Genomic DNA, 12,075 nt, shown 5'->3' with positions numbered 1-12,075 from the left:
TATTGCTGGGGTTCTGCGACGGCGACTTTTAGGTCAAAATCGGCCCGACCAGGGCGATAAGTTGGCGAATCGAGTCGACAAGGACGATTTCGTGGGCCACACCTTATGGGGAGGTGCTGGGCATGATTTAAGAATATTCTAGGAGAGAATATTCCTTGGTTTTATTTTTGAAGGTTTTATTTAAATAAAATGGGGTTTTATTTAAATAAAATGCATTTAAATAATTTTAACCTATGGTTTAATATCAAAATTAATTCTGAAAATATTTTTGAGGCATCATGGAGCTGGAGCACGAATTTTTGGAGCCAAAAATTATTGATGAGGATTTTTGATTTTAAAATTGAAATTTTGATGCATTTAGGAGGGAAATGGTGCATTTAATGCATTAATTATTTTGGGGTTTTTATTTAAATTATTATTTTAAAAATTTTTGGTGAAAATCTGAGCAAGGAGAGTGTGTGGTCGGCCAAGACTTGTGGAGGAAGGAAAAAGAAGACTTTTGCAAAAATTTCCTTTTCTAGCTAGGTTTATGATGGAGAAAAATTAGGGATGTGATTCTTTGATTTTCTATTTGATGGGGGATTGATTTCTAAAGTTTTAAAACTTCCAAGGATCCCTCCAAATCTGATTTAAAACTCTTGTGACTCAGATTTTATTTCTTCAAATAATTAGGGATTTAAATGATAATTTTTATGGGGTTTAATTTAGGAAATAAACCTAAATTTGAGGGCTAAAAGTGGGGAGTTTTAGAAAGTTCTAGAAAACCTAGAATGGGCTGAAGGAGGGGCGGTTTTGGGCCTCACTTGGGGAGGAAGTAAAGCAATTAATACCTTGCTCTCACCTCTCACTACAAATAGAGCCTTTCCCCCTCTCATTTCTTCACACCAAGAGCTCTCCTCTCCTCTGCATTTGTGTGAGCTCTCTCTCCCTCTCTTGTCTTTATTTTATTTTTATTTTTCTTAGGTTAGTTTAGTTTCTAAGCCTTGAGCAAGGTCATTCTCAATATGCTCTGTGGTTGCAGCTTAAGCTGATCTGCCAAATCCAGAAGAGAATGATTTTAATCAAGTTGCTTAGAAATGTTTATCTATTTGAGGGTTTTCTTAAAGAAGTTCTTGATGTTCTCATTTTGTTCTTATGATCTTCAAAGAAAGGATTTTATAAAGGAGGTTTTGATCTTGGGAGGATTGAATCTATGCGAAAATTATGTTTTTCTTCGAAAGTTCTTCAAGTGTTCTTATGATCTTCAAGCAAAATGTTTTAGAAAAGAATGTTTGATCTTATGAAAGAAATGATTTTGGATTTTCAAGGTTTTTGGGGGGGGGGGGGGGATTTCGTGATCAACAAGGGGATGGGCTTATGATCGATTCGATTGTCCGATTAGTAACGTTACTCTGTCCGTTCGTTGGTAGGAAATTTCCAAGTGTAGACCTAGCTTCAAGGAGCAACCCGAGACTTCTAGGAAAGCGTACCTTTGAGGTAAGGGCACTTCGGCTATGACTGATTGTGATTGTTAGAAAGCATGATACTAGGACTATCGATGATATATGTGCTAGATATGTTATATGATGATGATGCAATAAATGTTAGCTAGTGTTATTATGAACATGCCTATATGCCTAGGATGTTAGCTACTTTTATTGATATGCATGCAAGTTACTATGTTACGATATTTTGTTCATGTGAGATGAACGTGATGGGCTTAGGGCCTAGTGATGATGACTGACTTGCATGGCATGAATTTGTGGGCCAAGTGACCTGGACTGGGCTTGGTTGGCCACGGCTGGTGACCTGGACTGGGCTAGTCAGTGGTGACGTTCAGGGGATGGACCTGAACAAAGGACGAACGTGAAACGGCAGTGCGTTGGAGAGGTCCAACCCCGATCGTCAAGCTGTTGGGCAGCGGTGTGTTGGAGGTGTCCAACCCCGATCGTGGAGTCGTGTTCGTCCTGCCTTTCCATGAGGGATTGGCTTATGGATATCCAAAGCGTCTGCATGCATATGCACAAGCATTGACTGACAATAACTTAGAATTATGAGATAGTTTCCCCATACTTGTGCAACTTAGAGCTTGATATAGTTCCCCTATTTGTGAATGTTAGCTTAGAGAAGAACTTGTGATTGATAGGGTAGTATACCCTACTTATGATATGTGTGTGTTAGAAGTTGACCCTTGCTTGTTTGCTGTTTGTTGTTTGGGGCGCTTAACGCCTAGACAACAAGCATGCGTGTGATCAGTCGAGATGCGGCCATGCACCTGCTTGATGTGGACGACGGCAAGGCTCGAGATATCGACCGCGCGACCGATGGTTCAGCTATGGGACTAGCGAGAGTAGAGGATGCGAGACGATATGATGCGAGCGTTGGAGGCCTTGGAGGGCACGCGGCCTATGAGTCGGGTATTGAGTGGGATAATTGAGTCTGTACTGGGGGTGAGGTCGAGTGTTGTTTTAGGGCTCGATACCTTCTTAAAGCCATCGTGTATGTGGATGAGCTTAAGAAAGGTTGAAAGCACTAGTTTCCTTCATTGAGTCCTGATGTAATAAAGAAAAAGCCTTGGTCTATTTAATAAAATAAAGTTTATTCAGCATTCAGTCTATCTTTTATTTATTATCATTCAAAGGTTTTATTTCGACAAAAATTTACTCACGTTTTTGGAAAAATTTACTAAAGTGACCCTCGAGAAATCAGGGCGTTACAGTGAACAGTCATTTGCTGGGTCACAACATGGCTATGACAACTTTCAAACACCGCCAGTGCATATGCAAGACGTTAATCCAGATACTTGGAATCCAATGGGTGACTAGGATGGTGTTGCAATTCGTGAATTGCTGGATCCTCCTCGACCGCAATTCTGGGAAGATATATACCCTTCCCAGCTCCAGCAGACACAGGCTAACTTCCAACTGGACTTGAACCGTGCAGCTGCAGGGGGAGACCCAGATAGGCCATATCGGGATGCAAGAGACCGTCCTTATCCTAATTGTCGAAATTGTTGATTTGTTGTATCATTTACTTATAATTAGTGAATTTAAAGTTGGTGTGTAATATATTTTAGACTTTAAAGTTGGTGTGTAATATATTGGTGTGTAATATATTAGTGTGTAATATATTAGTGTTTAATATTTATGTTTTTACGTAAATTATAGTTTACATTTATATATATATATATAATATATATAGTTTATATATATATATACGAGTATATAATAAAAATTTAGTTTATACATTAAACTTTTAGTTTATATATATATATATATATATAATATACGAGTATATAATACTATACTATTAAATTCTTTCGTTCTTGTTTTGATATATACTAGCATCCAATTCATATTAAGTTAGAAACAATAGCAATGAGCCAATGTTTAAGCTCTAACATAATTATTTCTTACATGCATTTGGACTACACTTCAAGCTTACACATGGTGATTAATTTAAGAGCTTGCACAATTAAAGCAACATATTTATCTTTGTAGTGACACCGATCTCCGACTCGGCTGAGATTGAGTCTCCCTCAAGTCCATCTCATTTCTTATACAGGTAGACCTTGGACGACCCTTCTTCCGTATTTTGGCAGGATCTGGAGCAATTCTAGGCCCAACTCTTGGCGGCATGTTCAGATCATTCCCAATGGGGTACCACTGCCCTGAATACGCATCCACAATGTTCTGAATCGTATAAACAGGGTCCACATATTGAAGATAGTCTAAACTCTGGTTGGCGCACGCCGCGATCACATGTGAACAAGGATATTTGAACGTCTGGAAGCGTCCACATTCGCAAGTTCTTTCATCTAAGTTCAGTCGCCACGTATAACCACTGCGATGGTTCTGTTGGTTGAATCCCTCCTCTACTTCGAACCTGGACCTATCTATGCTATACGTCCGCACAATGTGAGACTGGGCAACCGTCGCATTCTTTGTCATGGCCTCCATGACCTTGTTATAATATCTGTCGCCGGCTCTTTGTTGTGCTGCTGCTACAGAACCTCGCTGCACAAAATATTCCACAAGCTTGTCATATGTGCATTTAACAAGTGCAGTGATAGGCAAGTTTCTAGCACCCCTGAACACTTTGTTCACAGCCTCAGATAAGTTCGTGGTCATGTGGCCGTATCTACGACCTTCCACATCACAAGCTCGGCTCCATTTCTCATTGCTGATGTCATTTATCCATTGCCGGACAGCTGTGTTGTGCCCTCGAAAAGCCGCTAAGCGTTGCTCGAAAAGATACGGGCAAGGCTCGTAAGCTGCACATTTCAAACAAATTTCAATATTCCATATTAAAAAAATAAAATTTTGAACTAATGAACAGATGCAAACTTACCCATATTTATCAGTTCATTTTTCTGCTCTGTGTTGTGAAACCTGGAGTTGAAATTGCTGGCAACGTGGCGAATGCAATACACATGATAAGCGTTTGGTGGCTGCCACCCGTTAGATGGATTCCCCACTGCTGAGAGAATGCTGGCGTGTCTGTCTGATATTAGACATATCCCTTGTTTCCTGGTGACATGCACACGCATCAGACGAAGAAACCACGTCCAAGCACCGAGTGTTTCTCCCTCCACAATTGCAAAAGCTAAAGGCAACACATTACTGTTCCCGTCCTGTGTCGTGGCAATAAGCAAAGTTCCACTATACTTTCCGTAGAGGAATGTGCCATCAATTTGTATCATTGGCTTGCAATAGTTGAATGCGTCACAACATTGTTTGTACGTCCAAAACACTCGACCAAATTTCTTGAAATCAGGAACAACATTGCCATACTGGTCCTTATAGTCAGTTGTGACAAACTCGTAATGGGATCCAGGGGAAAACCTCAGCATATATTCCAACCACCTAGGGAGCAGGTCGTAAGACTCCTCCCAATCACCGAACACGCGAGCAAGTGCTTTTTGCTTCGCCTTCCAAGCTTTAAAGTATGACACCTTGTAATTGAGCTGACCACTGATCCTCTCTTGTATGAGAGAAATAGGGATAGTTGGTTGGGCACTTACCATGCCTAAGACATAAAAGAAAAATAAAGTAGGTTAATAGCAATTTCATATTTGTAAATGTGTAGCGAAATAGTAATCATATGTAAGCATTATACCAAGAATGTAGTTGGACATGAAGGTTGACGTCATCTTCTTGTGGTCTTGAGAAGTCATCGCATTTAAGCACGTATGCGAACCCTCCCATTTGGATATGGTCCATTTACCAATTTTTTTGGATAGATGTGCCCTTATCCTCCACGGGCAGCCATCTACGGATTTCTGACACTTTGCAGTAAAGTACTCTGGCTTGGATTCACTCATCTTATAAGTTTGATTTAGTCTAAGACAATAGTGTAACAGGGCATCCTGTACAACACGCTTGTTTTCAAAAATCAAACCTTTACATAAGTCATCACCAAGCTTCCATGATCCATTCACATCCGTTTCAGAATAAAAATCAGTTTCTTCATCTGGGTGATCCCAGTTAATATATGTATAATGCGAAGAAGCACTCCAGAATGGGGCCGTGTTTGGGTGGCCTAAAAAATTATAGAAATATATCAAGTACCATATATTTATAAAAAATAACGCTTGATGAGATATGTTGATTGTACATACCTTGGGTTTCAACATTGACATTCATTGGTGCCGCGGGTTGATCAGCAGGATGAGGTGCCATCTGAGGCTGAGGATTAGCGTGTCAGTCTCCCTCTTCGTCTGTGTCAGACTCGTCACCTCCTTCTTGCATTCTTTCATCTTCATTGTCGTCATCGTCTGAAGGAATGACTTCACCGTCCACATTATCATTGTCAAGGCGGTAGTCATAATCATCGCCCAAATTAACTGCGACATCCGAAGGAACGACGATATTGGCCTCTTCAATACTCATAACGCTAAAAGGCACAGTATATGGTTCTGCAAGAACCTCCTCATCAACAACATGTCTACCACCGTCTTCAGTGGGTGTCGGTTGAGTAGACGACGGATACGTCGGCACTGGCATTGATGAACTTCCAGCTTCAGTAACTTCAACATACAGCTCCAGCTGAACCGTATATGACTGCTGACTAAATGCATCAATCATGACTTGCACATCAACATTATCAACTATCTCAAAATGCATAAAAAAAATGGGATTCGATGTCGTCATAAATCTAGAGCTGACTCTAGAAATCATCTAGTTCCTTTGCACCTTCAACCTTTCGTGGATTTTCTTCTTCAAACGGTCAAAGGTAATATTGCGCTTCAGATGCATGGACTTTCTCCGACCTTCGAATATGGCACCTTGGTCGCCATGGACAACCCTACCATCGTAATACACAAAAGTAATAACTTGATCCATTGCAAAGGTTTTTTTCGTTACAGAAACGTTATGAAATGCAGGAGATTGAAGTTTTGAAAATATTCAAGGGTATTTTTCGTAGAAGAAAGTTATGAGACTCAGGAGATTCAAGTTTTGAACTTATAGTGTTTTGAATTCGCAAAAAAAAATGAGAATCCAGTCAATCTCGCTTATTTTGTCATTTTGTGTATCATGGATTCGCGAATATATTTGCGTTTTCAATATTAGCCATTCCTTTCCCTCCATGTCAGTACTGCCACCTGAAAAGCACCTGAAAAGCATCTGAATTCGCAAGTAAACTTGCGACACCAACCTTCATCATTGACTCTGCCACGCGCTCCTTCCCCATGCCATAAAAGTTGGATTCGCAACATTGTTTGCGGTTTCCGTGTCTTGTCTTGTCCCCTGCCAACCTGCCACCATCATTGACCCATCATTGCCATCAACTTTTCAGACTCTGCTTTTCAGAATACAAGGAAAACGCAAGAAAACTTGCGAATCCAACTAGCGGCCAACCATCATAAGACAATGATGTTTCCAATCACCCTGCAACCCATCATTTCCCAATCAGTCAGACTTACTTTTTCAGAAATAATACATGGGTTCCGCGAGTTTTGTTGCGGAACCATACTACCCCATACACCTCAGCGCCAACGTGTCCAAAAGTACCCCATCTTGCTAAATATTTTTTTTTAGCCCTTTTTGCTAATTAAAAATATTTTTTGCATTATTCAGAAAAAAATTCCTAAATTTATGTAAAAAAACAATAAAAATTACCCTGGTATAGTTTCAGATAATCTCGGATCAATTTTAAAGAGAAAAGAAAAGCATCTGTTTCATATTCAGCAAAAAGAAAGGAAGAGAAATAGCCAGCCAAAAATGTATCTGATTCATATAAAAGCAATGGAAGCGAAAATAAAAAACAAAAAGAGAGTAGGGTTTATTCTTTCCCACGCGCCCACACCAAAACCTCATTCTCTGTTTCACACTGCCGGAGCACTTGCTTTCTGCTGTTCTTCACCACTACTCCTGGTAGTTGATTCTCATCACACCCATATCTCATACTCATACTGCTCCCTTCTCTAATTTTCATTTTTTTCATCTCTTTTTTTCACTGTTTTAGAGCTTTGATTGAGCACATGGCGGCTGCCACTGAAATTGGGGTGTCTGAATTTCTACAGGTTTGCTTTCTCTCCCTCTGTTATAAATTTTGAAACTTGGAAATGGGTTTTTCTCATTTTCACTTTTTGATTTACCTATTGGTTTAGCACTTTAGCATGCTTAATTTTTGGTGATTTTTGGTTTCAGGGTACCTGCAGGCAAACTTTACTTCTGTTGAAGAAGCCTCAGATACAGAGAACTCATTTACTTTGGGGTGCTGCTTGTAGTAGGGGTCAGGTTCCGGTTTCGGCTCGAAAAGGTTTGTCTTTGAGGTGCCAAGCTCAAGAGAATCCTAGAGCTGTGGTTTCTAGCAATGTTGGAGTGGAGTCTGGATTGGTTCAGAAGCCTGGTTTGGAGGTTTTTCATTTGTTCCGTGTTCCGTGTATGGAAGACAGTGCAGCGGCTGAGCTTCTTAAGGAGGCTCAAACTAAAATCTCTGATCAGATAGTGGGAATGAAGACAGAGCAGTGTTTCAACATTGGCCTTACTTCGCAGCTTTCAAGCAGAAAACTTTCTGTCCTTCAATGGCTTCTGCGAGAAACGTTTGAGCCGGAGAATCTGGGAACTGAGAGCTTTCTTGAGGAGAAGAGGACGGAGGATTGTAGCGCAATTGTAGTAGAGGTTGGGCCGAGGTTATCGTTTACCACAGCGTGGTCTGCTAATGCTGTGTCTATTTGCCAAGCCTGTGGTTTGACGGAAGTGAACCGTTTGGAACGGTCGAGGAGGTACTTGTTGTACACGAACGGTGAATTGCAAGACAGTCAAATTAATGAATTTGCATCCATGGTACATGATAGGATGACTGAATGTGTTTATACTCAGAAGCTAACATCCTTTGAGACCAATTTAGTTCCTGAGGAAATTCGTTATATACCTGTCATGGAGAGAGGACGAAAGGCCTTAGAAGAGATTAATCTGGAGATGGGTTTCGCCTTTGATGAACAGGATTTAGAATATTATACCAAGCTTTTCATGGAAGACTTCAAGCGTAATCCAACAAATGTTGAACTGTTTGATATTGCGCAGTCAAACAGTGAGCATAGCAGGCACTGGTTTTTTACTGGAAAGATTGTCATTGATGGGAAGGTAATGGATAGGACTCTGATGCAAATTGTGAAAAGTACTTTACAGGCCAATCCAAATAACTCTGTCATTGGATTTAAGGATAACTCAAGTGCAATCAGAGGTTTCCAAGTAAACCCGCTGCGACCAGTTCAGCCCGGTACCTCATGTTCGTTAGATGTGATAGCAAGGGAGTTAGATATCTTATTCACAGCTGAAACACACAACTTTCCATGTGCTGTGGCACCATATCCTGGTGCGGAGACAGGTGCAGGAGGTCGCATTAGGGATACACATGCAACAGGAAGGGGGTCCTTTGTCCAGGCAGCTACTGCTGGTTATTGTGTTGGGAATCTCAACACGCCAGGATTATATGCCCCTTGGGAAGACCTATCATTTACTTATCCATCAAATTTGGCATCACCTTTGCAGATTCTTATAGATGCCAGTAATGGTGCATCTGACTATGGGAACAAATTTGGAGAGCCCTTGATCCAGGGCTACTGCAGAACTTTTGGAATGAGACTTCCTAGTGGGGAGAGGCGCGAATGGTTGAAGCCGATCATGTTTAGTGCAGGCATTGGGCAGATTGACCACCATCATATATCAAAGGGGGAGCCTGACATTGGAATGCTGGTTGTTAAAATTGGAGGCCCTGCTTATCGTATTGGGATGGGAGGCGGGGCAGCCTCTAGCATGGTCAGTGGGCAGAATGATGCAGAGCTTGATTTCAATGCTGTACAACGTGGGGATGCTGAGATGGCACAAAAATTGTATCGTCTTGTTCGTGCCTGTATTGAGATGGGGGATAAAAATCCAATTATCAGCATTCATGATCAGGGTGCTGGTGGGAACTGTAATGTTGTAAAGGAAATTATATATCCAAAAGGTGCTGAGATAGATGTCCGAAAAGTAAAGGTTGGTGATTATACAATGTCTGTTTTAGAAATTTGGGGTGCAGAGTATCAGGAGCAAGATGCAATATTGGTGAAGCCAGAAAGTCATGAGCTCTTAAAGTCAATCAGTAATAGGGAAAAGGTTTCAATGGCTGTGATTGGAACTATCAGTGGTGATGGGCGTGTCGTGTTAGTTGATAGCTTAGCAACTCAAAAGAATCTCTCAAATGGGCTCCCTCCACCTCCCCCGGCTGTGGATTTTGAATTGGAGAAGGTCCTTGGTGACATGCCTCAGAAATCTTTTGAATTTAATCGGGTTGTTTATGAGCAGGAGCCTCTAGATATTGCCCCTGGGATCACAGTAATAGATTCTCTCAAGAGGGTTCTGAGTTTACCATCCGTCTGCTCAAAACGCTTCTTAACAACAAAAGTTGATAGGTGTGTCACTGGTCTAGTGGCTCAGCAGCAGACTGTTGGCCCTTTGCAGATTCCCCTTGCTGATGTTGCTGTTACGGCTCAGACTTTTACAGATTTAACAGGAGGTGCATGCGCCATTGGGGAGCAACCAATCAAAGGTCTGTTAGACCCCAAAGCAATGGCCCGGTTGGCTGTTGGAGAAGCCCTCACAAACCTTGTATGGGCAAAGGTAACTTCCCTTTCTGATGTCAAGGCTAGTGGTAATTGGATGTATGCTGCCAAGCTTGATGGGGAAGGAGCTGCCATGTATGATGCTGCTATATCTTTGTCTGAAGCAATGATTGAACTTGGTATTGCTATTGATGGAGGGAAAGACAGTCTTTCTATGGCAGCCCACTCTGGAAGTGAAGTTGTCAAGGCGCCTGGAAATCTTGTTATTAGTGTTTATGTTACTTGTCCTGATATAACTAAAACAGTGACACCAGATTTAAAACTTGGTGATGATGGTATCCTGCTTCATATTGATTTGTCTAAGGGGAAGCGGCGTTTAGGTGGATCTGCTCTTGCCCAGGCATTTGACCAAGTTGGGAATGAGTGTCCTGATGTTGATGATATTCCTTACCTTAAAAAGGTCTTTGAAGGTGTTCAAGAGCTTCTTACCGATGATCTGATCTCTGCTGGTCATGACATTAGTGATGGTGGGCTTCTTGTTTGTGCCTTAGAGATGGCATTTGCTGGTAATCGTGGACTTGTTTTAGACTTGGCTTCACGAGGTAACAGTCTTTTTCAAACACTCTATGCAGAAGAGCTTGGGTTAGTTCTTGAGGTAAGCAAGAAAAATCTGGCTTCTGTTATGGATAAACTGAACAGTGTGGGAGTTGTGGCTGAGATCATTGGTCAAGTAACTGCCACTCCATCAATAGAAGTTAAGGTTGATGGGGAGACTTGTTTAACAGAAAAAACTAGCATCCTCAGGGACATGTGGGAAGAAACCAGTTTTCAGTTGGAGAAGTTCCAAAGATTAGCATCATGCGTGGATATGGAGAGAGAAGGTCTAAAACATCGTCATGAGCCCTCATGGGAACTTTCCTTTACTCCTTCCTTCACTGATGAAAAGTATTTGTCTGCAAATGCAAAACCTAAAGTGGCTGTGATTAGAGAAGAAGGGAGCAATGGAGACAGAGAAATGGCTGCAGCGTTTCACGCAGCAGGTTTTGAACCATGGGATGTTACTATGACCGACCTTCTTAATGGAGTGATCTCTTTGCAAGAGTTTCGCGGAATTGTATTTGTTGGTGGATTTAGCTATGCTGACGTGCTTGATTCTGCAAAAGGTTGGTCTGCTTCCATAAGGTTCAATGAGCCCCTTTTGAAACAATTTCAGGAGTTTTACAACCGTCCAGAAACGTTCAGTCTTGGTGTATGCAATGGCTGTCAGCTTATGGCTTTGTTAGGATGGGTACCAGGGCCACAAGTTGGAGGTGTGCTTGGTGATGGTGGCGACCTATCACAGCCTAGATTCATTCACAACGAGTCGGGGCGGTTTGAATGCCGCTTTACAAGTGTGACAATAAAGGACTCACCAGCTATAATGTTCAAAGGTATGGAGGGTAGCACATTGGGGATATGGACTGCTCATGGGGAGGGACGAGCTTATTTCCCGGATAAAGGTGTGTTTGAACGCGTGGCTCATTCAGAGTTAGCTCCTCTAAGATATTGTGATGATGCTGGCAATCCGACCGAGACGTACCCTTTCAATGTGAATGGCTCTCCTTTAGGCATTGCAGCTATTTGTTCTCCGGATGGGAGGCATCTTGCCATGATGCCTCATCCGGAGCGTTGCTTCTTAATGTGGCAGTTCCCATGGTACCCAAAGCAGTGGGATGTGGAAAAGAAGGGGCCTAGTCCTTGGCTGCGGATGTTCCAGAATGCAAGAGAGTGGTGTACTTGAGATGATCAATTTTTTTTTGTTTTCTTTTTTTCTTCGAAAGCTCTGTTCCTTGCTTTAGTTGAGAATTGATCCATTTACCCTCTTGAATAATCTATGGACAGGTTGCTCAACAATGATTAAGCAAGTTTGAGGTCACAAGTTTAAAGGTTTTCTATTTTCTACCCTGGTGTAACTCTCTTTTTGCTTCATGTAGAACTCATCTGTCAGATATTCAGTTTTCAAGTGAAGAGTGTCAGAATTTCTAATACTGTTGATGTGATTTTTG

The 12,075-nt window shown here is 41.6% G+C and overlaps 2 protein-coding genes and 1 long non-coding RNA gene across 3 annotated transcripts; 2 read left to right on the top strand and 1 right to left on the bottom strand.

Annotated features, from left to right (window-relative positions):
• Nucleotides 1-870: 870 nt before the first annotated feature.
• LOC130725936 (uncharacterized) lies at nt 871-2,580 on the top strand. Its single transcript, XR_009014649.1, has 3 exons — nt 871-913; nt 1,410-1,476; nt 2,213-2,580. It is a non-coding gene; the product is annotated as an uncharacterized LOC130725936 (long non-coding RNA).
• Nucleotides 2,581-3,467: 887 nt separating this feature from the next.
• Nucleotides 3,468-5,660, bottom strand: LOC130724911 (uncharacterized). Its single transcript, XM_057576177.1, has 4 exons — nt 5,600-5,660; nt 5,098-5,520; nt 4,330-5,007; nt 3,468-4,252 (listed from the first exon to the last, which is right to left on the bottom strand). Exons 1-4 carry the CDS (start codon nt 5,658-5,660, stop codon nt 3,468-3,470), a joined length of 1,947 nt encoding a protein of 648 aa, XP_057432160.1.
• A 1,539-nt stretch (nt 5,661-7,199) lies between these two features.
• Nucleotides 7,200-12,057, top strand: LOC130727018 (probable phosphoribosylformylglycinamidine synthase, chloroplastic/mitochondrial). Its single transcript, XM_057578345.1, has 3 exons — nt 7,200-7,355; nt 7,447-7,504; nt 7,632-12,057. Exons 2-3 carry the CDS (start codon nt 7,463-7,465, stop codon nt 11,808-11,810), a joined length of 4,221 nt encoding a protein of 1,406 aa, XP_057434328.1. The 5' UTR covers nt 7,200-7,355; nt 7,447-7,462; the 3' UTR covers nt 11,811-12,057.
• The last annotated feature ends 18 nt before the right edge of the window (nt 12,058-12,075 follow it).

The sequence above is a fragment of the Lotus japonicus genome, chromosome 6, assembly GCF_012489685.1.
Source record: "Lotus japonicus ecotype B-129 chromosome 6, LjGifu_v1.2".
Classification (NCBI taxonomy): Eukaryota; Viridiplantae; Streptophyta; class Magnoliopsida; order Fabales; family Fabaceae; genus Lotus; species Lotus japonicus.
Note: the sequence above shows the minus strand (reverse complement) of the source record. Positions and strands in the feature narration are given on the sequence as shown.